Source organism: Thrips palmi, unplaced genomic scaffold (genome assembly GCF_012932325.1).
Source record: "Thrips palmi isolate BJ-2018 unplaced genomic scaffold, TpBJ-2018v1 HiC_scaffold_10, whole genome shotgun sequence".
Taxonomy (NCBI): Eukaryota; Metazoa; Arthropoda; class Insecta; order Thysanoptera; family Thripidae; genus Thrips; species Thrips palmi.
Window position 1 is genome coordinate 13461430 of NW_023144621.1, and position 25858 is coordinate 13487287.

The 25858-nt window shown below is 56.5% G+C and overlaps 1 protein-coding gene across 2 annotated transcripts; it reads right to left on the reverse strand.

The window, feature by feature from the left end:
* Window positions 1–184: 184 nt before the first annotated feature.
* Window positions 185–24736, reverse strand: LOC117652070 (glutamate decarboxylase). Of its 2 annotated transcripts, XM_034396721.1 has the most exons (13): window positions 24671–24729; window positions 23439–23536; window positions 22336–22409; window positions 14683–14919; window positions 10169–10372; window positions 9726–9844; window positions 9564–9643; window positions 9097–9268; window positions 8737–8804; window positions 5120–5198; window positions 4208–4357; window positions 3188–3382; window positions 185–3027 (listed from the first exon to the last, which is right to left on the reverse strand). In XM_034396721.1, exons 2-13 carry the CDS (start codon window positions 23534–23536, stop codon window positions 2854–2856), a joined length of 1650 nt encoding a protein of 549 aa, XP_034252612.1. In that variant the 5' UTR covers window positions 24671–24729; the 3' UTR covers window positions 185–2853. The 2 variants fall into 2 exon arrangements, with proteins under 2 accessions (XP_034252612.1, XP_034252623.1); XM_034396732.1 differs by lacking the exon at window positions 23439–23536 and having other exon boundaries at window positions 24671–24736.
* Window positions 24737–25858: the final 1122 nt, after the last annotated feature.

Here is a 25858-nt window from a genome sequence, read left to right on the forward strand (position 1 = left end):
TAGACAAACAGACAACACGCGATGTCGCGCACTGGCGCCGTAGTTCCGGCAGCGACCGTGGGAGCGCGCCACACGCAGCAGCGCGCGCGCTCGTCGCTACCCCGCGCGAGCAGAGACACCGGCGTCCGCAGGGAAGGACCGACAGGCCGACAGGGCAAAGGGAAAACCAGGAAAAACACTCAGAGACGCTTTTTGGGTATTTTATTGTTTTTATTTTTGCAGCGTACATTCTTTTCACAACAGGATAACGACAACACCAAGGTGGTTTACCACACCATCATGCCCTCCGATGTGACAGAGCGACCGCCACACAACTCTCAAATCAGGACGCCACTTTTGTTGAATTTTAAGGATTATTTGTATATGGTTTGGTATAGCGATATATACACATATTGCGTGATATGTTACAACATACATTTTGAAAGTTTCTATGCGTTTCGAAGGACACTCTTTTTTTTTCAATTCCGAATAATTTTTATTTCAATTGACCTATATAATTGAATCGAACCGGACAGCAAAATCGCGTACCCGCGAATTTTTTAATTGATACTTGGAATTGACTGAAGCGACAACGCGGCGGACCTGTGCAGTCCACCTGCTATAGCAGCACTGCTTTGCCCAACATCACAATCTACTTTGAAATAAAATATACATCAATATGTACACAAAACGTCACAAAAATATATGTACAAGTGTTGCCACCTTATACGTCTCTACGATTAGCTAATATCGGCTAATACGCATCCGAGGCAAGTGTCTTCAACATTCTGCATGTCTTACCTCACCCTTACCCACCGGTTTCAATTCGTGTAAATCGTCATTTTCGGCAATCTCGACCAATGAGAAGCGAGCATTCACGGTGTGGCGGGTCGGACAGTGCCTGCTTAGGACCCAACGCACGCAAACTAGCTTAACGGGAGGCTGAACCAAACGCCAGAAGCCAACAGGTAGTTTTAGTCCTCTTTCGACCAAATTTAACGTTCGGACGGCATTAGCCAATCGTACGAGTGGGGCTGGCGCACTGGGAAAAAGACACACGTAAAGTTATTGCATACTACACTTGTGCCTCGCATTATAGGCAGCCTGATACACAGTAAATATTAAGATATATATTCTAGACACAGAAACAAAAAACAGAACAACAAATCGATAAATATCTGGAAGCCAACACTGCGCGAAAATAAAGTGCATAGATTTTAGGAGCCTGCCCTTCTTCGAATCCAAATCAATCTTTTTTCCACTCTAGAAGGATAAAATATCTGACTCGATCAACATGACATAGATTGTTTACACATAACATAAATATCACGTTAGGAAAGATTCAAACAGTAAATGTGAGGCGTGATGACCTACAGATGAAGTAGAATAAGAGAAAAACATGACACAGCTTCTTCTTCCTCACCCCTTTCCCCACCATTCCAACACATATTTTAAGTTTCCTACCCAGCTGGGAGCAACGAAAGCCTTCAGCACACGCCTTTGGAGGACGTCCATGGGTCGACCGCCTGCCAGGTGGGCAACACATCGCGACCCACCTCCCCATTCAGACGTGAGCCTCTGCAACATGTCGCCTCTCCATCACTCTCACTCAGTTCTTGAGAACAGCGCGTGACGCGCAGAGTGTCACAAAATACTGCTGGTCTGTTCCAAAACCTACAAGCAACATCCTGGACTAAGGGCCCTCCAGCTTGAAGCCCGGCGAGACGCTGGTGGGTTGTCTGTCGAAAGGGATGTTCGCCCAACCGAAGAGCGTCCGGGTGGTATAGAATACAAGGAAAACAGAGACAAGATCAAACCCGTCACCCTCATTTGGATTTTGTTTGAATAAATTTGAAATAATGTGCCTTAACATTTGGAGGGCCCGTACTTTGCTCGCTCGGTGCCTACCCTGAGCCCACATGAGTGTGGGTTCAGATACCTTGATTTTGCATACACTTTGGCAAGTGCTTGCTAAGAAATTCTCTACCTCATTTACAATTTGACATAATGGGAGCTTTTCATAATATCCACGTATTCCTTCCACAGGTCACTTGCGGCCCTCATACGCATTTTATCTTAAATAATATATACGTTTAACAATAAATAGTTAAGGAACTGGCAAATCTCTTCAAGAGTCAGAATAGTGAAGAAAATAAATAATTGTTTGCTTTCCTCAAAATACACGTTACACGTTCACAAAATAGAAGCAATACTATAAATTTGAACAAAAGGATAAAAATAAACAGCAGTACACATATTTTAGATGCTTTGCTTGTTTTGTACTCCATGTACAGTAAATATCACCTGCAGTCTTCCTCTTCTATCCGGCCCACACAGAGAGATACATAATTATAAAGGATTCTGGAAGTAATTGAGACGCCACGGTTTGAGACGCAAGGGCGCTCTAAGCGACTTGACCTAGCCTAGACCTAGAACACAAGGCAGACTACGACATCCATTTCCCTACTCTAACTCCTAATGCTGCGGGTATCCGCTTGGCCGTACACGACAACTTACTTTGTAATTTAATTAATTTTTTTTTGCGAATTTTAAGAAGCCCCAGAGTACGGGGGACTAGCACGTGCTCAGCACGCGCGGAATCCAAACAAAAAATGAAACTGGGGGCAGAGGGACTCGAACCCGCGCCACCTGCTCGTCGACTTTGCGAAGATTCCCGCTGTTAGAGATCCGCCGGCAAGCAAGACAGGCTGGTCGCGCCCGCCTCTCAACTGGACCTACTCGCCTCGACTAAAAATGAAAAACAAAAGAGTTTCCCACAGCCATTGCACTGCAACGAGCGTGCAGTGCGGACTTCCCCGGACAGCCGGACGCGTCGGCGCCCCGTCCTCGGCCCCGTCCCAGTTTGGTGCCAGCCTACAGGTCGTGGCCCAGGCGGTCCATCTCGTTGAGCAGGAAGTCGATGTCGGCGTGGGTGACGGCGGCCGAGGAGATGATGTTGCGGAAGAAGTTGGGTCTGTCGTCCAGGGGCTGGTAGCCCACCATCAGGGTGCCGCTCTGCATCATGCGGCTCTTCAGCACTGGGGCGATCTGGAAAGAAGAGGAAAACAATCAGCCCTCGTCGGGATTCGAACCCAGATCCGACGCACAGTGGGCCAGAAGACTGGCGGAGGCGGAGTTTGGCCGCCTCCACCGATCTCGACCGATCTACTGGCAACTCCACTGCGCGACGGTCAAAGCGAGCACTCACCTGCCCGCAGAGGTTCTCCCGCTCCCTCGACTTCTCCATGCCGCGCAGCCTGGTGGGGATGTACCAGAAGCTGACGTTGACCAGTTCCGGCTCCATCATCAGCTCGAACTTGTCGGGCTGCTCCTTGATGCGGCGCACCATGTACTCGCTCATCTCCATCAGGTGATCCATGTGCTTCTCGAAGCCCTCGTCTCCCTGTCGTCATAGCAGAGCGGTGCCGGGCGTCAGTTTCCAAGTCACAGGTCGTGGTTCAAACCCTCGTAGTATTTTGTGTATTTTTTTGGTATAGTTACCCTCGTAGTACAGGGTGAGTTTCCTCAATGTGTCAATAATTTGCAGGCAGTTTGGGCATCCCTAGGGGACCATTTTTCGCCAATGAACTAGTGGGCGCAAACGTCTAGGTACGGAGATAATTGGTGTTTTGTAATTGGATTTTGCGCCTTCGAGGTAGGCACCCGGTGCCACTGAGGGCGGCAGGACCTGTCGAGGGGGTGTCGCGGGACTAGCAGTACTCGCGGGAGTGCCACTGACCTCGCGGAAGTATCTGAGGAATCCCGCCACCCTCGCAAAGACAGCCGTGAGATCCACTGTAACGGGGGCCACCATGACAGCCTCTTCAGACCCGCGGCAACCCCTCCCAAAAGACATTTGCAAGGTCCGCCGCACCCCTGCGAGACTCGAAGCACCCCTCCTAGACCCGCGACACCCCCACGCGGGGTCCTGCGACCATCAGTGACTGAGGGTGCCTACCTCGCAGGCGCGAAGGCCAATTACAAAACACCAATTATCTCCGTACTTAGACGTTTGCGCCCACTAGTTCATTGGTAGAAAATGATCGCCTTGGGGTGCCCAAACTACCTACAAATTATTGACACATTGAGAAAACTCACCCTGTATTTTGTGTATTTTTTTGGTATAGTTTTGTATATTTTTGCATAGTTTTGTATATTTTTGTATAGTTTTGTATATTTTTCCACTTTTTTTGTATTTTTTGTATTTTTCCTGCATTGTAGCACTCACCTTGGCCCTCCACTGCAGCCACAGCTTGAAGATGTCGTTGTGGCGCCCGCACTGGATGACCTTGTCGCCAGTGTCGTAGCGCACGTCGTACAGCTTGTCCTGCATGAACAGGTACTCGGCGCTCATCTGGTTGCAGCTGATCAGGAGGCCCTGCAGGCGAACAGAAACCGTCTTTGTAACAAAACACCCGTTGTTATGCTGGAAACTCTACCGCGGTGACCAGCCCCACGGTACTGAGTTTCGCTGCGTTCACTTTGGCGGGGCTCGGCAGGCTGATTCTGGACAGAGTCGCTCTGTCTCTCTCGCACCCCAAAAGCTGTCTCTAGATCTCTAAACGGGAGGACCAGTGAGCGCGAGAGAGACAGAGCGACAGCGTTCGGCCTGCAGCTGCCGCCACACTGTCTGAGGGCCTGTCTCGATGGAAGTTCAGGGTCGAGGGGAGGAAAGGGAGGGGAGGGGAGAGGGAGGTTAGGGAAAGGAGGGGAGGGGAGGCGGGGAACGCAAGCTGTCGCAAGGCCTCCCCTCGCCGCTCGCGCCGCCACGGCGGAATGCTGCTTATTGCATTCCTCCGCGGGGGTGAACGCGCAGCAACGCGCACCGCCGCTGGAAAAACTACCCCTAAAAAACGCGCAACATTTCACTCGACTCGGGACTCGGGCCGCAAAAAACAGAAACTACGTACCACTACGCTGCACAGTGCAGGTGGCCAAAACCCTAGACACGTTTCGAACTTCAGACTCGCCAAATAGTACTCGAACCGAAAGTGTGACCCTACCAATGGATTCCACCTTCGGAGAGCAATCCATTGGTGGGGTCACACGCTCGATTCGAGGCCCATTTGGCGAGTCTGGAGCTCAAAACGCGTCCGGACTTTTGACCGCCTCCACCGGTCACACGCTGCGAAATACTTACGTCCTCCTTGAAGTGGATGGTGGAGCACTGCAGCAGGGTGCCCATCAGCTTGTGCGGGTTCCACGTGACCGAGTCGGCCCTGCGGAAGGACGAACAGAGTCAGCAGACTGAGAGTCGTTTTCGTCGCTCTGTCTCTCGCGCTCTCGTGTGGCGTGAAAACGACTCTCTGTCTACAGGCTAGGTGCATACGGCGCGCGGATCAGCGAAGTCGGTTTGCGGTGGCCGGGCCGGGCCGGGCCGGGCCGGGCGATAAGGCAGAGGGGGAGCAAGGGTTGCGCATTAATATGGAACAGGAGCGGGCTGCCGCGCTGCCGGCCAGGCGGTGTTGTTTGATGTTGTCTTTCAATCTGCTCCGCACAGATTACTCGCGCCGGGGTGCAGCGGCGGCAGCGGCGGACCGATTCCGAGAGTTGTTCTCACTGCGCTGTCTCTCTCGCACTCGTGTGGCGTCCCGTGGGGGTGTGAGAGAGACAGCGCGACGAAGGCGACTCTCGGCCTCGGCATCGGTCTGCAGTGCAGTGGCAGTGCAGCACTGCCGTGGCGATGAAGGGGGCGTCCCGAGGTGTCTTCAACAAGTGCCGCGCGCTGGGGGACAAAACTCGGTCACACCCGCGGAAAAATAATTAAGATAAATTCCCGAGTATCTGAACCCGGGCCCATGGCGCGCGGGACTAAGCGTCTTGTCGCACGCGGCTACGAAGGCGTCTGTCAAACGTGTCACTCGCAGCGTGCCACTCCACGGTGTGCACACCGCGAGCCGCCACGGCACACACGCAAAACAAACTCTCCGCCGTGAAGGTCCTCGTGCCGAAGTGTAACTACACCGGGAGTCGCGACGAGGGCCGGCGGCGGTGAAGTGCCGAGTGTGAGAGTGAGTGAGAGTGAGTGAGAGAGAGCGCGCGAGAGAGAGAGAGAGAGAGAGAGAGAGAGAGAGAGAGAGAGAGAGAGAGAGAGAGAGAGAGAGAGGGAGGGAGAAAGAAAGAGAGAGAGAGAGGTTGTGTGTGTTATTGACACGTGCTGGCCGCCCTCTTTGTCGCACGTGTCGCCTTTTCATGTGCGGTGCGCGGAGCAGCGCGAGCCAACCCTCCCCCTCCCACCCCTATCGCGGCTACCCTCATCCCGTCTGCGTCATCCTACCGCCGCCTCTCTCTCTCTCTCTCTGTCTCTCTCTCTCTCTCTCTCTCTCTCTCTCTCTCTCTCTCTCTCTCTCTCTCTCTCTCTCTCCCTCTCTCTCTACCGCGGTGGCCTCCACTAATTGTTAGGCTCAGGCGGGCCCCGCGACTTTAATTGTGAGCCATCATTTATCAATCCCAGCCCTGCCCGCCTCTTTGCCCGCCCGCCTGCCTGCCTGCCTGTCTGTCTGTCTGTCTGTCTGTCTGTCTGTCTGTCTGTCTGTCTGTCTGCCCGTCTGTCCGCCCCTTGGCGCTGCAATCTGCGCCATTCAGAGCGACCTGGCTGCTGCGCTGCTGCTGCCCCTCCGACGCGCTCCCCACCCCTGTCTATTATCCCGGCCCAAAGCAGCCCATTGTGGTCCGTAGTTGGTTTGGCTTATGTGGGATTAAAATTCTGCGGCGCATCCAGAAGGCCAACCTGTCTCCGGGGCGGGCAGGCAGAGGGGCGGGGCGGCGGGGGCGGCGCAGAGCGGGGGCGGGGAAGAGAGGTTATGTTGACCTGCAGACTGACTCCGAGAGTCTTTTTCGTCGGTCTGTCTGTCGAACTACGCGGGACGCCCCATGAGTGCGAGAGAGACAGAGCGACGAAAGCGACTCTCGGAATCGGTCTGCTTTCGGTGTCCGTCGTCGCTTCTACTTTGGCGCAGCATAGGTACGCACTATTCGACTATGTCCTGCCGAAGCTATAGGCCCACTGACTTCCCCGCTGTGGGGCCCGGACGGCCCGGGGGGTGTGTCTCGCCGCGGGCACGCCGTCTCCATGCCGGCACGCCGCGCGGGGTTCGTTCGAGTAATCGCATTTTTACGACACCGACCCTGGCTTACGGCCGGCCGGCCGATTCCGAGGGGCCGCTTCGTCGCCCTGTCTCTCTCGCACCCCACGGGACTGCGCGGGACGCCCCGCGAGTGCGACAGAGACAGAGCGACACCCCTCCGGCCCTTCGGTCGGCCGAGGGGCGGCGGGAGTCTGCACGGGATCATGCGTACTTGACTGAGCACGAGGGTGGCCGCGCGCCGCGCAGCGGGGGCCGCCTGGCCTGGGCCTGCAGTCGTCCGTCTCTCTCGCACTCAGGAGGCGCCGCCGAGGGGTGCGAGAGAGACAGAGCGACAGAGAGGCAGGGGCCGGGCGTGGCTCTGACGGGGCTAATATGAGGCTATAAACTGGCGCATCCGCGCGTGATTTAATCCGCTTGTATTATTAAAATTAGCCACTTGGAGCCACACGGGGCGGGGCGGGGCGGGCCCCAGCCGGTGGGGCGTCGCAGTGACCTGAACGCCCGAGCAGTGAAGCGACCCGCTTAGCCCGTCGAAACAACCACCAACCTGTCTCACCAGCGGCAATCACAAAACCACAAAAAAAAACAACAACCAATAACGAAGTTTGCGGCCGTCGGTTGGAATCGAACCCGCGCACCCCACGTACGATTCCGAAGCGCTACCGACTGCACCACTCAAAGTCAAATTACCCGGGCGGCGATCCACCTATAAAAGTGCGCCGCCGTGCCGCCAGCCCCTGCTCCCGGCCTTCACAAGCAGGCACGGCCACAGCTGTGGACGATTTATGGATTCGGACCCCCGAGCCGACCCACCCCTCCCCCACCCCTCCAGCCGCCGCCCTCATAGCCATCCAGGAGAAGCCAACCTGGATCCAACTCGCCCTACTACCCCTATCTCTATCCTTCATAAATTCCCCATCGGAGGTCCCCGGGTCATGTCGTTGGGCCGGGACGCAGGCCTGTTATGCAGGCTGGCATATTTCGTGAACTTAAGGGGACTGCGTCGTCGGACAGCCGCCCGCTTCTCTCCGCGAACGCACAGTGGGCCAGAAGACCGGTGGAGGCGGACAAAACTCTAGACGCGTTTTGAGCTACAGAGTCGCTAAATGGGACTCGAGCCGAACGTGTGACCCCACCAATGGATTGCTCTCCGGGAGGAATCCATTGGTGGGGTCACACGTTCGATTCGAGTCCTGTTTAGCGACTCCGCAGCTCAAAGAGCGTCCGGGATTTTGGCCGCCTCCACCGGTCTTCTGGCCCACTGTGGAACGGAGACTGAAGTTTCTACACCGAAACATCAGCCACCAGAGGAAAAGACGGCCGCCCTGGGCGAAAGGGTGACAGTGTGGTGACGACGGCGGTCAAAATCACTTCCGCAAATCCGGGGCTTGCTTTTTTTTTGTGGCGGTGGCAATCCTTTTATGCAGGACCCGTGTCCTCGACGGCGAGGCTCGACGGCGAGGCTCGAGGGGAGAGCGACGCGGGCGACGCGGGCGACGCGGGCGATGGGGACGCGAGAGGCCCAACCGCCGAGCGCCGAGCTGAGTGAGCCCCGTGATGGATCGAGGCGATGAAAAGCGGCCTAATTGAGGTGGAGGGGTTTCGAACCCGGGAACCGGCCCGTTTGGCTCGGTTGGGCCCTTTTGCATATGATGAATGGTGTACTCACTTCTCGATGCCGGTGAGGCGGGGGTGGCGGTACTTCTTGGACAGCATGAGGCCGCCGCCCCAAGCGGCCTGTCGACAGGAAGGTGGCAGTCAGTCTCGGTTGCGCACAGTTCACAAAGTTACCAAATCGAACTCGAATCGACCTCATGAGGGTATCTCTGGCTTCGCCTTCGAACGAGGAATTCAGAGGTACCCTCGTATGTTAGATTCGGTTAATTTTTCGGCACTGTCCTAAAAAAGTCCTCGAATCGAACATATGAGGGTACCAAGGGGTTCGCCTTCGAACGAGGAATCGATAGGTACCCTCATGCGTTCGATTCGAGTCCTATTTCGAGCGCTGGCGATGCGGTTCCACACTCACGTCCACGTGCATCCAGCACTTGTACTTCTGGCAGATGGCGGCGATGTCCTCGATGGGGTCGAAGGCGCCCAGCACGGTGGTGCCGGCGGTGCAGTTGACGAAGAACGGGATGTCGCCGCGGGCCTTGCGCTCCAGGATGAGGCGCTCCAGCTCGGACGGGATCATGCGGCCCCTGGGGGCGGGAGAGGCAGTGTCCATTTCACAGTGGGCCAGAAGGCCGGCGGAGGCGGTCAAACCGGACGCGTTTTGAGCCCCCAGAGTTGCTAAATGGGACTCGAAACAAACGTGTGACCGTGTGACCCTACCAGTGGATTGCTCTCCGAACGAGGAATCCATTGGTGGGGTCACACGTTCGGTTCGAGTCCTTTTTAGCGACTCTGGAGCTCAAAACGCGTCTCAGGTTTTGGCCGCGGCAGGGACTGTGTCAGTGCGGTGGTGCTGGCGACCTTGACGGCGATCGCACTTACAGCTCATCACTTGGGACCTCCACGCAGTGGTCAGTGCCGAGGCCGCACACAGAGGCGCAGCTCTTGACGGAGTAGTGGCACTGTAAAAATAGACATCGGGGAAAAGGGAATTAGCAAACTGACTAGAAGTAGCCTAAAACAAAGAAGCAGGAGTGTGCCGACCTGGTTCGAGGTGTACATCACCAGCTGGCCCTTGATGGAGCTCAGGCCCTTTTCTTTGTACTGGGGGAACATCTTGTGGCGGGCAGCCAGGAAGGCGTACAGGTTTGAGATGGAGCCACCTACAAAAAAGTAAATAGGTAAACTTCCAAGTTTGTTTTTGCCTGTTTTGGAGACTGCTTCGTAGAGGCGCACAGTGGGCTAGAAAGACCAGTGGAGGCGGCCAAAACTCTAGACACGTTTTGAGTTCCAGAGTCACTAAGTGGGACTCGAACCGAACGTGTGACCCCACCAATGGCTCTCCGAACGAGGAATCCATTGGTGGGGTCACACGTTCTGTTCGAGTCCCATTTAGCGACTCTGGAGCTCAAAACGCGTCCGGGATTTTGGCCGCCTCCACCGGCCTCCTGACAAATCCACTGTGAGGCGTGGCGGATGGAACGCACCCGGAGCGAGGATGGAGTCCCCGGCGCCGTTCTCCCAGCCGATGATCTCCCGCATGTGCTGCATCACCACGTTCTCCATGAGGATGAAGACGGGCGCGATCTCGTAGGTGAACATGTTGGTGTTGGCGGTGGCGGTCAGCCACTCGCCGGCCATGGACACCAAGTCCAGGCCGCAGGACAGCTGGTTGAAGAAGCGGGGATGTCCTGCAGGCAGGCCGTTCAAGGCGCGTTTAATGACCTTCAAGACTCGTTTAATGACCTTCAAGACTCGTTTAATGACCTTCAAGACTCATTTAATGACCTTCAAGACTCATTTAATGACCTTCAAGACTCGTTTAATGACCTTCAAGACTCGTTTAATGACCTTCAAGACTCGTTTAATGACCTTCAAGACTTGTTTAATGACCTTCAAGACTCGTTTAATGACCTTCAAGACTCGTTTAATGACCTTCAAGACTCGTTTAATGACCTTCAAGACTCGTTTAATGACCTTCAAAACTCTTTTAATAGTCTCCAAGACTCGTTTAGTTCAAGACGCGCTTAAAGACCACTCTGCCCACCCCGAGTCGCCCCAGCCCGCCTCGACGGAGACTGTTGCTCCCTTGGCTGCGGTCAAAGTCCAAAGTCCCCGTCGGGCAAATCCCCACATGGCTGCGCGCACGGCACGGCACGGCGCTGCACGGCGCTGCACGGCGCTGCACGGCGCGGCACGGCACGGCGCTGTACGGCACGGCACGCAGCCCCGCGCCAAATGCAGCAGAAAATGGAGACCGAGCGCTGCTGGCGCTGCTTGGCGCTGTTTGCCGCGCCCTCTGGTGACGCAAATCCGAGCTTACTTCCGCCCCGCCGGCCACCCCACGCGGACCTTTTAATTTCAGTTGGCAGCAGTGCTGTCGGATTAGACGCGCTAGCTGCTCTACGTGCCATCAAACGTCCGCGCCGAGCCGAGCCAAACTCCTGCGGGTTCAGCTTCCAACTCAATTTTATTTTCAAACGAAAATTGCTTTGGTATTTGGTCGGTGCACTTGCTGGTGACCAATCGTTAGGTTGGTACGAGAGGCCGACACAAAGTAGGCCAGAAGATAGGAGCAGGCGGCCGAAACTCTTGAAGCGTTTTGAGCTCCAGAGTCGCTAAACAGGACTCGACTCGAACCGACCGTGTGACCGCACCAATGGATTGCTCTCTGAACGAGGAATCCATTAGTGGGGTTACACGGTCGGTTCGAGTCCCTTTTATTAGCGACTCTGGAGCTCAAAACGGCCGCCTCTGCCGGTCCTCTGGCTGTGCGGCAGTGGCAGTCCCTCGCGAGCGCCGTGCAGGTAGGCCACCACAGCCCGCGCGACGCACGGGTGCGTTCGTGCTGCCTACCCCGCAGGCTGTGCTCGCTGCCGACTCGCTTTCAGGCGTCCGCGTTTTTGCTGCGAGGACGTCAACTCACTGTCCTTTTTTTTGCAGCTTGCTCTCTGTTTTTCGCTTTGCATGCCGCTTCGCGGTTTCGCTCTCCTCGGCCACGGCCGCGCCGTCGCCCTCCTTTGTCTCCAGCCGGAGGGGCGGTCCGGAAATCTGTCCGAAATTGCAACTTGTTAACGCTACACTGGCGCGCGCCCCTATACCCTGATGCAGCACCCATCGCATCTCAGCGACGTGTCCGCCTGGCTGGCACACAACAGCGGCCCGGCCAAGGGAGGGACCCGGAGGGACCACACTGCCAACATTAGCCCGCACAGCGGCCCAGAAGACCGGTAAGCGGTCAAGATCCCGGACGTGTTTTGAGCTCCAGAGTCGCTATATGGGACTCCAACCGAGCGGTGGGGTCACGCGTTCGGTTCGAGTCCCATATAGGGACTCTGGAGCTCAAAACGCGTCCGGTTAGACCGCCTCCACCTGTCTACTGGGCGTACTGCCCGTCCCTCGTGCGTCCCTGCCAAGTCCGGCCACGTCGGACTTGGAAGCACCCTGCGTCCCAATGTCTCATAGCACTGCTCTCAAAGGCGCAGTTGACAAGTCACATTTTGAGACAAATTTCGTAACAATAAACATCGAGTCTTTTTTTTGTGGGTGTTGTGGCAGGACACACGTCCAGCCCGCAGCAAAGCGGCAAAGCGCGGGAAGCAGCGAGAGGCATCATCATCCCCTTTGCCGGCCCATTTGACGCCATGATTGGGGACAAGGACCTCCGAGGACTTCCTGCGTGGAACCCCGCCGGGAAACCCAGACAGGAAAGCAGTGGGTGGCGTGGATGCCGCGGCACCCCTGATACCTATCCGGAAACAAGCAAGCAGCCAATAAAATTAAATAAAAATAATTATTAAAGTATTAGTGGTGGGTAGGATTTGAACCCACAGTCTACCCACGTCGAGCTAAGCACGCTACCGATGTTGCCACCGCGAGAGACGAGCGTCGAGCGTCAGGCTTGCATTCGGTCAGGGGTTCAACTCCCAGCAGCGCTGCATGCCGTTTGGAATTCACTGAACTGAATCTTTTCCCCGTTTTCTCCTGGCTGCCAATCTCTCCCCCCCCCCCCCCCCCTTTTCCACCCTCCTCTCCAAATCCAACTGTTCTCCATCCATTTCCCTTGTAATCCCTGGATTCCGACACACTCCCTCGCTGCCTCCCTCCACACCCTCCATCCCGGCTCCGGCCCTCCAGCCCGCCGGCGGCATTCTTGGCGCTCCTACACTGGAGAGGAATGTTGTTCGCCGTATATGAGTTTGCGCTTTTAGCGGCGCCCCGTCGGTCCGGTCGCCCCGGAATGCGATCGGCCGAACGGCCGATTGGGCATTTCGGAGATGACAGTGCAACAATAGGCTCTGCTAATCTAAAAAAACTTTTCATATTTATTTTTTAAAAATTAGAGTTGCATTAATTTAATGTCAATAATGCGAATTTTATCTCGCGGTTATGCTCTATTTGACGTGCGTCAGAGATTTAGAGCGCGGCTGCGAAGGTGAGTCGCAAAATCTGCGGGAGGAAAGGTGCACCATGGCTGCCCGTGAGACTGGGCGCAACTTACTACTGTCTTTCGCAGACAGACAGACGGCGGGACGGACAGACAGACAGTGCCTTCTTGTTTTTGAAGCTTAGCGCCCTCCATTTCGGGCGGGAAAAAATAACACCTCCATCTTGTGGCTTAGAGGAGCCAGTGAAAGTAAATCATCCCTTCCCGGCCGGAGCCTCGGGAGCCTCGCGAGTACGACGGTGGTCTTTCCAGCTCCAGAGGCAATTACTCCGTCCCGAGCAGCCACCTGCACTGGAAAGCCCGGCATTCGTGGCTTGCACTGTCGAGTAACCACGAGGTCCTCCACCTGGAGTTAACCTGGAGGCCCATGGTACTCCACGAGGTGCTCCATCTGGAAGTCCATCTGGAACTCCACGAGGGACTCCATCTAGAAGTCCATCTGATACTCCACGAGGTACTCGACTCCATCCGGAACTCCACAAGGTGCTCCATCTGGGAAGTCAATCTGGAAGTCCATCGCTGGCACTCCCACGAGGTACTCCATCCGGAACTCCACAAGGTGCTCTATCTGGAAGTCAATCTGGAAGTCTATCTGGTACTCCACGAGATACTCAGTCTGGAAGTCCATCTCTAGTATGTACTCCATGAGGTACTCCATCCGGTCCTCCATCGAGAACTCCGCCAAACCCACAAACGGCGTGCCGCCACAGTGGAGTGGCGCTCCTTGAAGTAGAGGGCCACCTTGTTGTGGCGACGGGTAATTCAATCGGAGGGCCGACTGGAGGGCCCGCTGGAGGGGACAAGGACAGACAAGGGGCCAATCCGCGAATCCTGAATGCGGCCCTTATCACCACTCGCCAGCATTAATACACACCGCTATCACAACGGGGTGAGGGAGGCTGCGCGCTTCCTTTCAGAGTGTCTGTCTCTCTCGCTCGCACGCGGAGAGGCGCCTAGCCCTGGGGGTGCGACAGAGACAACCGCACTGTTCGGTCCGCGGCTCGTGTCGTCGGAATAGAATTATTATACGGACCACAGAGCTTTACCAGCCGGGGCGGGGCGGTACGTGGTGGGGCGGGGCAGGGCGGGGCGGCTCACAGAATGAATGCGGTTCGTTTCGCGCAGAATGCGGTGTGGTGGACGCGAAAAAATAAACTTTGTCGTTCCTAGAAGTTCCTCGCGGTGTTCCCCGGCACTGGGAACTAGGGCGGGGAACTGCGCGGCCTGGCTTCCCCGATGCGGGCGGGCTTCAAGTTTGGCTGCAGGAAAGGGAGTGTTTGACGAGACCGCATCGGTATCCGGAAACCCTGGAACCTCTCCAGGCCGGTTCCTGGTTGGTGGGGCGGTAGGGCGACAGCTGGCCGCGTCCCCAGGCCCAGCCTCGCGCAGCCTCGCGCAGCCTCGCGCAGCCTCGCGCAGCCTCGCCCAGCCTCGCGCAGCCTCGCGCCACGTCGAGCATCGAAAGGCAATCAGACCCGCATTCGCCCCAGCCTGTCGTTCCCAAGATGAAAACTCGGCCAAGCGCACCAAGCGGAGGTTCGGCGCGGGACTCACCGGTCTTGACCTGGTACTTGAGGGTGGTGTGGCAGTCCTGCACCAGCTGCTGCAGGGTGACGCCCTTGTCCTGGATGTCCAGGTCCAGGAGCTTCTTCATGTCCTCGGGGTGGTGGAACTCGAGGATCTTGCAGTTCCGGTCGTTGGTGTCCTTGACGTGGTCCATCAGGATGTCGATCACCTTCTGCAGGAACTCCCTGGTAACGGGGTAGCCCTGTTGGTTGTGGGGCAGCAGATCTGCAACGCAATCAGAGCGGTTCATTAGCCGAGCTCGTTGAGAGTCAGCTAGGGAACTCTGGAGTCCGTGGTTCGAGTCCTGAAAACTTCAAAACTTTTCCTCCAACTAACCAAGTTGGAGTTTTTATTGTTATTATTTTAAATATTTTAACGGCGCACGTCGCCACTTTTGGCACAGCCTGCTTGCCTGACTCAGGTTTACTCTCGTTCATCTCGACACGTCGCGCGGGGAATATTGAATCCCCCCCCCCTTTTCCCTCGGCCGGTTCCTCCTCCAAGTTGGTCGTCGTCGGAATGGGAGTCCTCCCTGACGGCCTAGATGGCGGAGATAGAGGCGGACTGTGTGCCACCTCCGCTGCCTCCGCACGGAACGAGGCCCCACCCCCACCCCCCAAATTAGCGCCAAGTCTGTGGCGCGCTGCTGGAAGCATGCTCGAGGCCCGTTCCTCTGTCAGTTCCCGTCACCAGTTTCAAAGTCCAGTCACAAGTTTTCAAAACTGAAGCATCCGACACAGTTTCGAACATTTTCCGGCGTCGACCCCGACAGCGCGGATTCCTTGGTGTAGCGCTGCACCCAGAAAAAGGGTTTCTTAGTTTTAAATTTTCTCGGTTTTTAAATTTAAAAAAAATTTCTTTTCCCGGGAAAATTTTTCTTGAAAGAAAATGAAAACAAGGCGAGTTAATTTTTTCTTGATCCAAGAAGTCCGAAGAAGTCCTTATTTCGGGTGTGGCGGCCGGCCAGAAAGTCCCAAATCTCGAACCCCAAAATATTAACCTCATAAAACGGTTCCAGATTTATTATTTTTTTGACAGTGTGCTTGGCATTACTTTTTGCGACGGGCGTGCGAGATGCCGCGATAGGGTGCATCCTCGGCCAAATTGAATCGGATGCCGCTGTTGGTGTGCCATCATTCACATGCCGAGCATATGCCTCTCTGCTTATCAGCGACGCTTGCCCGCGCTTGCCCCCGCTCTCTCTCTCTCTCCCTCTCTCTCTCTCTCTCTCTCTCTCTCTCTCTCTCTCTCTCTCCTCTCTCTCTCTCCTCTCTCTCTCTCTCCCTCTCCCTCTCTCACTCTCTCTCTCTCGCTCGCACACTCTCTCTCGCACTTCCTCGGTCCGGCCCGTGAGTGCGAGAGAGACAGGCCGAGCCTATTCGGAGGCGGCTCGCAGCCACCACTTCGCGGCAGATTAGGGGTTTGCGTTGAAAGCCTCTGCGGGGGCGCCGGCGAGAGATAAGCCTGCATAAACTGAAGCCGCCTCTCTCTCTCTCTCTCTCTCTGTCCCTCCGCCCTCCGGAATCCATCGGGTGAGGCTATTGATGGCTTCAATGAGGCTATTTGCAAGCAGCGTCGAGATGCACTTCCAGTTTCCAGAGGTCGCGCCTGCTTCAGGGTTTTAGAGGCGTCATTTGACTTTTCTATTCTCTTTTCTACAGTGTATCCGTGTCCATCCGCTTTGGCAGGTCGACTGCAACAGCACGTCCCGGACAACAGTGGCACTGTCGAGAGCAGCGGTCCTTGTGGACAAGGCCGAGAAGGGCGAGGCGGACTGGTTCCGAGAGTCGTCGCTCTACCTCTCTCTCCTCACTCCTGGGGCAGTCCCGTGTGGGTGCGAGAGAGACAGCGACGAAAACGACTCCCGGAATCAGTCTGCTGCCTGCAGCAGCCTGCAACCTCCTCCCACCGCCAACCTCCGCGAACCTCCGGGAACACGGTCCTCGACAAAAGGATTCATTTCCTGCCACAAGCCGCAAGTCAGATAGAGTGAAGCGCAAACAGGGGCCACCCCTCCCCACCCCTCCACGGCACCCCGCCCCACCCCGTCCCCGCCATGGTCGCCATACCCCTCCTCTATCTCTATTTCTTTCAGTTCCTGAAGTATTTTGTTTTCGAAGTTTTCTAAACTTTCAATGATATTCGGAGAAAATTGAATGAAAATTTCGGGGTTTGTCATGGGAAGATACGCGACAATTTTGGCGCCAAAAAAAAGACGGTGGCCGTGCTGCTTAGAGGCATCTCCATCATCTTTATCCATTTTCCTGTCTCGCGGCGTGCGCCCCGCCCCGCCCCGCCCCGCCACTCCACGCCATATCCGATCGGGAGTCTGGCGGGCGCACGGCCGAGCGCGTGGCCGGGGGTGAGATACGTAGGAAGAGGAAGGCCTTAACGGCACCATTTACATGCACGCCCACGCACCTACACATACACACACACACACACACACACTCACGCACACACACGGTGCCCCCTTCCACCCCTAAAACACACTCCCCCCTCCCCCCCCAGACGTCACCTCAAAAGACCCTCTCTCTGTCAGCTTCCACGTACCCCCACCCCTTCCCTTTCCCCCATGAGAAATTTCCGCCTAATCACCGCTGCTATTTTGAATGACGCTCGACCCGGCCGGATTAGCCCGCTGCCCGTGTAACGCGTTAAAAGCGTGGGGAGAGCCGGCCGATTCGGCACCCATCGCTCTGTCTCTCTCGCACTCGCCCGGGCCACCCCATGAGTGCGAGAGAGACAGTGTTCTTCGAGCGCCCCGTGTACAGTCACGGAGTTGGGGGCGGAAATTCCGCCGAAATGCTCGCCGGACCGGTCTCCCGGATGCGATCCTCAAAAGCTCCTAGGTTGGTGAGGCTGGAGGCTTTCCATGCACGTCACTGAACCCGAGGGGGCAACCACATTGCATGTTTGGGGACACAAGATTTCTTGAGGCTAAAGATTTCGTCGGATTTCACAAGATTTCAATCGATATTACGCTCATAATTTGCTTGTTTTTGGCCTTTTTTGGGGCAGGATTTCCAGAGATTTCTATAGCGCTCAAGCGGACACAAGATTTCTAGAGTGGTTGCTACCTCGTCCGAACCTCGCTTGCGGACGGCCCCCCCTAGGGGTACGAACGTTTATCGTTTCAATTCATTAAAAATTTAAGGACGCGAAAAAAAGCGGGAATAATCTGTTTGAGTTGGCGGCCCTGCGGTCCTGCGGGGGAGGAGGGCTAGCCCTGGGTTGCTGGCTTGGCTGGCGTGGAAATTAAATTCTGACTTGTTTTCCGAAGGCCGAGGCCACTGCTTGGTTATAAGCCGGCGCCAAGCTGGAAAACGCTGGAAAATACTGGAAAATGCAAACTGCGCTTGGCTCGCCGTGCCGCCGGCTTTGTCTCATGTTTTCTGTCTGCCAAACGGCGGAGCAGGGAGCACTGCCTTTGTCCGAAAGGCGAAAAGGATGCGATAAAAGTGCTTGCAGGAGAGAGAGAGAGAGAGAGAGAGAGAGAGAGAGAGAGAGAGAGAGAGAGAGAGAGAGAGAGAGAGAGAGAGAGAGAGAGGTGGTGGTGGTGATGATGACAACAAAGGCAAGGACGGAAAAAAGGAAGGGATGAAAGAATGATAGTCAAGGGAAGATGAAGGGCGGTGCAGCAGGGTGGGCAACAGATGTGGCGCCAGCAGACCGGTTCCGGGAGTCGTTTTCGTCGCTCTGTCTCCCTCGCACTCACGGGGCGTGCCGTGTAGGTGCGAGAGAGACAGAGCGACGAAAGCAACTCCCGGAATCGGTCTGCCAGGCCAGGGATATTGAAAAATGAAAGTGTCGCGCACGCCAGACCGTCAGGCCGTCCGGGCCATCGGAAGTCGCTCCACTGCCAAAAAAGGCGCCACTGGACGCGCGCGGGAATCCTCGTCTTCGTTTTTAACGACAAGAAAACAACAAAATCAACGAAAACAAGCGGTCCATTAGGAAGCGGCACTGCGTCCTTTCCGGATCAAGGCCGACTGCAGCGGACGGGACATTAATCCGAAGATCCGCATGTCCGGCGCAACGGCCGTCTGAAGGACGTCGCCGTAGCCGCAGGGTTAAAAGGGGTGAAAACTGGGCCGCGAGACACAAGTTCGAATCTCACACAAGGATTGTAATTTTTCCCGCTTAATTGTGTTCTTTTCCCTTCGGTACTTTGGCAACATTAGGCAGACTGCGAGGTTACAAACACATTGACAAACACAAAAAATAAGACAAACAACAACAAAACAACACATAAACACAGCAACACACGAGGGTTAGGGTCGGCTGCCCCGGGCTGGATTAGGCCCTCGATCAGGCACAGCCAAGGCATTTCCGTGGCACAGCCGCGGCCGCGCTCTCTTTACGATCACATGTCTATAACCTGAATGCCCAAATCCCGGCAGTCCCTTAACCTGACAGGCCGGGCGGGCGGGGCGGGCGGGGCGGCCAGGACCGCCACCCTCGCGGCGCTACACTGCGTCACACTTACGCAGTGCTGCCAACGCCGCAAACCCATCAATTTTACATTCAATCTGTCTGGGAAATAAATGAAGGGATCATGTTGGCGAAAAGGGCGAGGTTGGGGGATCGGAGGGGGTAGCATAGCCAGGCCCCGCCACGCGCGTCGCCTCGGTATTGTTTTTATTGCGCAAAGTTTTCTCGATACTGGCAGAGAGACAAGTTGAGGGTAAAGGGGAGGGGGTCGTGGAAAGAATAAAGCAAAGAAAATAAGGTGACGCCCGTCGCCATGTGTTGAAACTCGAAACGCGCGGCTTCGCGAAGTTATTCCGTTATTCCGTTTATGAGACTGCGGGGTTGGCAATACTCGGTGACCTGGGTGGCCGCGTTATAGTGGGCTAGAAGACCGGGAGAGGCGGTCAAAATCCCTGAAGCGTTTTGAGCTCCAGAGTCGCTAAACAGGACTCCAACCGAAAGTGCGACCCCACCAATGGATTTCTCGTTCGGAGGGCAATCCATTGGTGGGGTCACACATTCGGTTCGAGTCCCATTTAGCGACTCTGGGGCTCAAAACGCGTCCGTGATTGGCACCGCCTCCACCGGTCTTCTGGCCCACTGTGCTTGCCTGACCCCCTCCCCCTCCCCGTTGGCGTCGCATGGCGGCCATTCGTTCCACGTTAGCTCGCGCCGCCCGCATTCCGGAGTGGAACGCGAAGCACGGAACGCGAAGCACGCCGCGCTCGCCGCGTTTAGCCACTGCTGGAATTTGAATTCCGCGACGCGATGGCTTCGGCGCACTTCGGCTGCGTCCGGAAAAAGCCGAACGCGTCCCGAGGGGAGGGCGAGCGCAACGCGGCCCGTTTGCCGCTCGGCCGAGCGTGTAACGACGGAGAATGGCGCCGCGGGGGTCGCTGTCTCTCTCGCACCCACGGTGTACCAGCGGCCCGGCCCGGAGGGGTGCGAGAGAGACAGCGCGGCGCCAGCCGACACCGGGAATTAAAACACGCGCTCTGAAGTTGGCGCGCAAAAGTTGGGCGAAACACAGCCAAACAAAGTCCCCGTTCGGCGGGTGGTCGAGTCGGCTGGCTCCACCGATTCAAAACAAAACAGCGGCGGTCCAAGGAGCCCCCGAAGGCCCGAACCCGAAGGCCCAAACCCGAAGACCCGAAGGCCCGAACCCAAAGGCCCGAAGGCCCTAACCCGAAGATCTGAGCCCGAAGGCCGATGAGCCCTCTGGGAGTTGACTCGTAATGGTCCGCGCGTTTGGCCGCACCTGTGGCTCCACTCTCCACAGCGAGGGTGCGAACGGGCCGGCGGGGGAGCGCGCCATGTGGGCCAGGCTTTAATTAAAAGCAACAATAGTTTGTTGGCATGCACGGAGGCAAGGCGGAGGCAAGGCGGAGGCGGGAAGAGAGGAGGACGAAGGACACTGGGCCGGAAGACCGGCGGAGGCGGCCCACACTCTAGACGCGTTTTGAGCTCCAGTGTCGCTAAATGTGACTCGAACCGAACGTGTGACCCCACCAACGTATTGCTCTTCAAACAAGGAATCCATTGGTGGGGTCACGCGTTCTGTTCGAATCACATTTATCGACTCCGGAGCTCAAAACGCGTCCAGAGTTTTGGCCGCCTCCGCCGGTCTTCTGGCGCACTGTGCGAGGGCGAGCGGGAGAGTTAAAACACGCGCTTCTTTATGGATGGGAAGTGGAATCTGAGCCGCGGGGACGATAGCGGTGGAGATTGTTTATGGCCGGTCATTGATTAACGCCTATCCCCGTCGCCCCGCGGTCCCGCCGAGGGTCCCGCGGTCCCGGAGTCCCAGGAGAGGGCTTGGCGGCGGCCCGGCTTGGCGGCGGCCCGGCTTGGCGGCGAGGGAAGGACCCTGCAAGGACCCTCGCCCCTATTTACTCCATCAAAATCCGCTTAATCCTGTCCCTGGGGACCCCCGCCCACGTCCTTGCCAGAAGAAAACAAAACCTCGCCTCTTTTTTTTCTTTCCTCCTTTTTTTTGTTGTTGAGGTGAGAGGCCGCCGCTTCGCCACTGCAAAAACGGCAACTCTCGCGAAATTTGCCACGTTTTTGAACAGTGAGGAACCCACCCGACCCGCGTCCGTCGAATTGGGCTTTGTTTGGAACCTATTTTCGCGAAGTACTGGCGCGTTTAAAGCTCGTCACAGCGACTCCTGAGCTGCCAATTAGTGTCGGAGATCGCCTTGATTGTCCTGATGGCCGTAAGATCGGAATGTCTCTGTCTCCCTCGCACCACGGCGCGTCCCGTTGGGGCGAGAGAGACGGCACTGACCGCCACCCTCCGCAGCAGCTGTTGCCGCGGCCCGGCGGTGCTCGGCGGTGCCCGGCGGCCCCAAGCTGTCTGCCTGCCTGCCAGCCGCCTCCCCTTCCCTTTTGTTGTGCCCCAGATTGGCTGCATGTCTGTGCGGGGCTCGCGCCGAGGCTAGCCCAGGCCGGCCCACCCACGGCTGGGGGTTGCTTGGCCCGTCCACTGCACTGCTAACGGGGTTGTGCTTCCCACCGAAGGACAAACTGCTGCCCCTTGTTCGGCAGGCCGAAGCTCTGTCTGTCTGTCTGTCTGTCTGTCTGTCTGTCTGTCTGTCTGTCTGTCCGCCTGTCCGTCCGTCCGCCTGTCCGTGTTTGCATGCCGATTGCTCGAGTTGATGGCGCCCCGGGGACCGCCCGTACAGTTCATTCCAAACGTGGCTTTTTGTTGTGCTGCATTCGGAATAAAAGAGAGAGAGGGGAGCGAGAGAGACGCGACGGGCTTTTGACGCGATGCGGCGCAACGCGGAGTGACGGGATATGAACATTCGAGGGATTACAGCGGACGGGGGAGGCTGGCGAGGCTGCCCCGATGGCCCGAAGGGTGTGAGTGAGAGACACATCAAGGCGTTTGACAGGCACAGCTGCTGCCGGTCTGACAAGGATGACAGAGGTTTGCTCCCACTGCTCACACGGCAAAAAAAAAAAAAAAAAAAAAAACGCGGCAGCACGTATTGCCATTCGATGATTCGAAATGGGCACAACATTTCTCATTAGGCTTTCAGTTTTGATAATATTTTAATTTAGTATGAAAAGTTCCCTTTCCACTTTAATCATAAAAGCTTAATTTAATCTAATTGTTTAAAAAAATTGTTTGTTTTTAGTGCAAACTGTAGAGATGATTCCTACCTTCATAGTGAAGATTAGCTATCTCCTTGGGCAGCTGATGGGGGCTAGCCATGATGCTTTGTTGTCCAAACAAACTGAAACACGAAAAATTCATGAAATTAAGGAACACAAATAAGAAAGGCATACAATGTAATGGGACTGTGTTGAATGGGCTTGTCGGCACTGAAAGAGACAAGTCTTTGGTGTCTGCTATGCTACGGCAACTCTCTGCGGTGGCTCTACGTCATACAACAGTCTACTTTGAATGGGCTACATTCATACAGTATGCCATTTGTGTGTGTGAGCCCATTTACTACGTGAAGATGTGGCAACAATGTACGTAGCACGGTGGGCCAGAAGACCGGTGGAGTCGGCCAAAACTCCAGACGCGTTTTGAGCTCCAGAGTCGCTAAATGGGGCTCTAACTGAACGTGTGACCCCACCAACGAATTCCTCTTTGAACGAGGAATCCATTGAGGGGGTCACACGTTCCATTCGAGTCCCATTTGGCGACTCTGGAGCTCAAAACGCGTCTAGAGCTTTGGATGCTTCCACCAGTCTTCTGGCCCACTGTGCGTAGCAGCAGTCGAACGCGATGGCGACAGCGCAGGCGACAACTACACCACCAATTCACCTCTTAAAGTCAAGTCACCCTCCTGGGACTCCACAGCTCTGCCACAGGACCTTCGTCTACCACACTGCAAGTCAAACAGTTGACAGTATGACGAGAATGTCAGAGCGAACTCGCAGAAGAGTGTAACACGTTATTTTTTTAGAGCATGGTTGTCTTACTCTTTTTGGCGTGTCATACTCTCTTTCTCTCTCTTTCCTTCGCAGAGTACGTAGAGGCGTTCGTCTACCATGACCACCAAAAGAAGTAAGCCATCGGAATGTGTCAGTGTCCAGAAAAGTGTTGCCACTTGGTTTTCAAAATGTGTGGAATGAAAAGAAATTGCCAACTATACTGACTAAGCGTAAATTAGAAGGAAAAATAAACTGTAAGAAGGTCGATGATGTGGAAAGAGATATATAAAAACCGAACAACAAAAACGTGAAAAAAATATAGATTTGAATCATGTTTGCAAATACTTCTTTTGATGCATTCATAGAACACGAATACCAACCTCATCATCTTACTGCCGCTTGTCCAAATTGAATTTATGTTGACGAGTTCTCTGGCCTTGATGACAGCCTCCTCCTTGGCTCGCTTCAAGGCGTCCATCTGAACAAGTAGGGACAATTTTAGCGTCTAACTCACTACAAGGCTGAACGCCTCACTAGCCCAAAGTGTACCATGCGTAGCTACGCTAGCGTGTGGCAAAGGAAGAGTTGCTCAGAACGTCGGCCGTTCGTCCGGGGACCTAAACGAACGGGGCACCCCAAAACTGCGCAGAGACTTCCGGATCGATCTGGTTTGCCGGTGGTGGGGGTGGGAGGGGGAGGGGTGGGGGTACCCTACCCCGGGGCCCCATCCCTTGAGTACGGTCATCTCTCTGGTGAAGACAGAGTGCTTGCGAATAACTTAAAAGCCTAGCAAGACTACGCCAGCCACGCCTGCTAAGCGAGACGAGGTTTTTCTTTGTACACACTTCGACAAAACCACGACTGACTGTCTGTCCGTCCGTCCGTCTGTCTGTCTGTCTGTCTGTCTGTCTGTCTGTCTGTCTGTCTGTCTGTCTGTCTGTCTGTCTGACTGCCTGTGAGGCCCAGACCGGGGCGGATCACGGTCCACCCATTTCCACTGAGTGCTGGATGCATTGGAATTCCATCAATCGAAATGCAAGACGAAAACACACACACTGCCACTGAGTTGCACAACCCATCAAACTCGTTAGCGTCATTCGCGTCGAAATATTGAAGTCTCGGGAGCACAGCAAAACTGGAGGACCGGACAGAAACTGATGACATTCAACTTGAGCGGACGAGTGGTCTAATCTCAGTGCAAAGTGCGACCCGGTGGTTCCGCGAATTTCACTCTCGAACGCGCTTCGCCCCGCCACCCCCTTTCCCTGACCCAGTTCCGCGGCACAGCTGAAGTCCGCTTCCCCGCAGCCCCGCAGCCCCGCATGACACTTGCCTCTCGGCGAGGAAGTGTCGAAAAGTGACGCCCAGTTCGTTTAGCTGCCAAGGGGACCCGTGGAACGCCTGGCGGCTGGGCCTGCCCGCTGTGCAGGCGTGTCCCCGCGTTGCCTGCGCGCCAGGCGCTGAGTCACCAGAGCGGCGCGCAGCGGGCAACCCAGCTGCGCGGCGGGCCAGGGGGGATTGCCTGCACTGTGGACGGCTGGCTCGGCGTGGCGCAAGCAAGCCAGGCAGCAGCTACGCCAGTGAGCAGGCACCGTTCGGGGGAGGTACTCACAGTGTGGCTGGCTGGCCTCGGGGCTGGCGGGCGACGCTTGCGAGGCCTGCGACAGCTGGGGCTCGACTGTGGGGCGCCCCTCTGGCGAGGGCCCCACCGGGCCTAACCCAACCCCCACCTCGTGGGCGGGGCCATGTACCAACCCCCCGCCCCACGGCCCCGCGCGGGGGGAGGGTGACCCCCCGGACCCCCGGAAACTCTGGCGGCTGGATGCCACCCCCGCCGTCTTGCCGCCGCCCCCCTGCACTACCCCACTGCCCCTGAAGGTCACGCCGGGGGCGGGGGGCGGCTAGCGACCCAGCATCGCCCAGCATCCGGGCCAGGCCCCGCGGCCCCGCGACCCCGCGGCCCCACAACACGGCTGCCCACGTGACTTCCTCTCTCTCTCTCTCTCTCTCTCTCTCTCTCCTCTCTCTCTCTCTCTCTCTCTCTCTCTCTCTCTAGCCCCCTTTTCCAGCCCCTGCCATCTCACGTGGCAATTCTAGGGTGGCGAAATGGAGGTCAAAGAGTTGCCAGACTGCGTAAACTGCGTGCAGTGCTCCCCCCCCCCCCCCCCCCCCCCCGGCCCTTCCCTCCCCATGGACCTCGCCCGTCGTCCCCAGTCCTCCTCTCCTCACCGGAAGAACATAAATCACTGGGAAGCCCGTCTTCACGGCCACGCGCAGTGCAACGCGCTGGGCTCGGCCGTTTTCAGAACCAGGTCAAGGAGGCTGCGTGGCTGGTGGCAGTCGTTCCCAGCCCGGAGCGTCGGAGCGTCAGCACAGCGTAGGTGAGGCCCCTTCGGTGACGTCACCGAAACTTGGCCGCTGTTCAGCAGGAGCGTGACTGACTGGCCCGCCCTCGGCCGATGACGTCAGGGTGACGTCAGCCCCGCCTCCGGATTGGTCGACGCGGGGTGCGCGGGCGTCGCTGGCGCTGGCGTGGGCCCCGGGATGGCCGCGCGCCCCCACAAGCGGGCCCACCGTGTCCGGGCCCCGCTCCAGCGCACCGATTCCGAGTGTGGTCTCTCTCTCGCACTCATGGGGCGTCTCCTGTAGGCGCGAGAGAGACAGAGCGACGAAAACGACTCTCGGAATCAGTCTGCAGGCCCGATGACGTCGACAGACGTCACGGTGGTGTGTGGGCTGGCGGGTTCCTCCGGGGGTAGCTGCTGGAGTTGGAGTTTGCTGGGGTTGCGGTGCCGAGGAA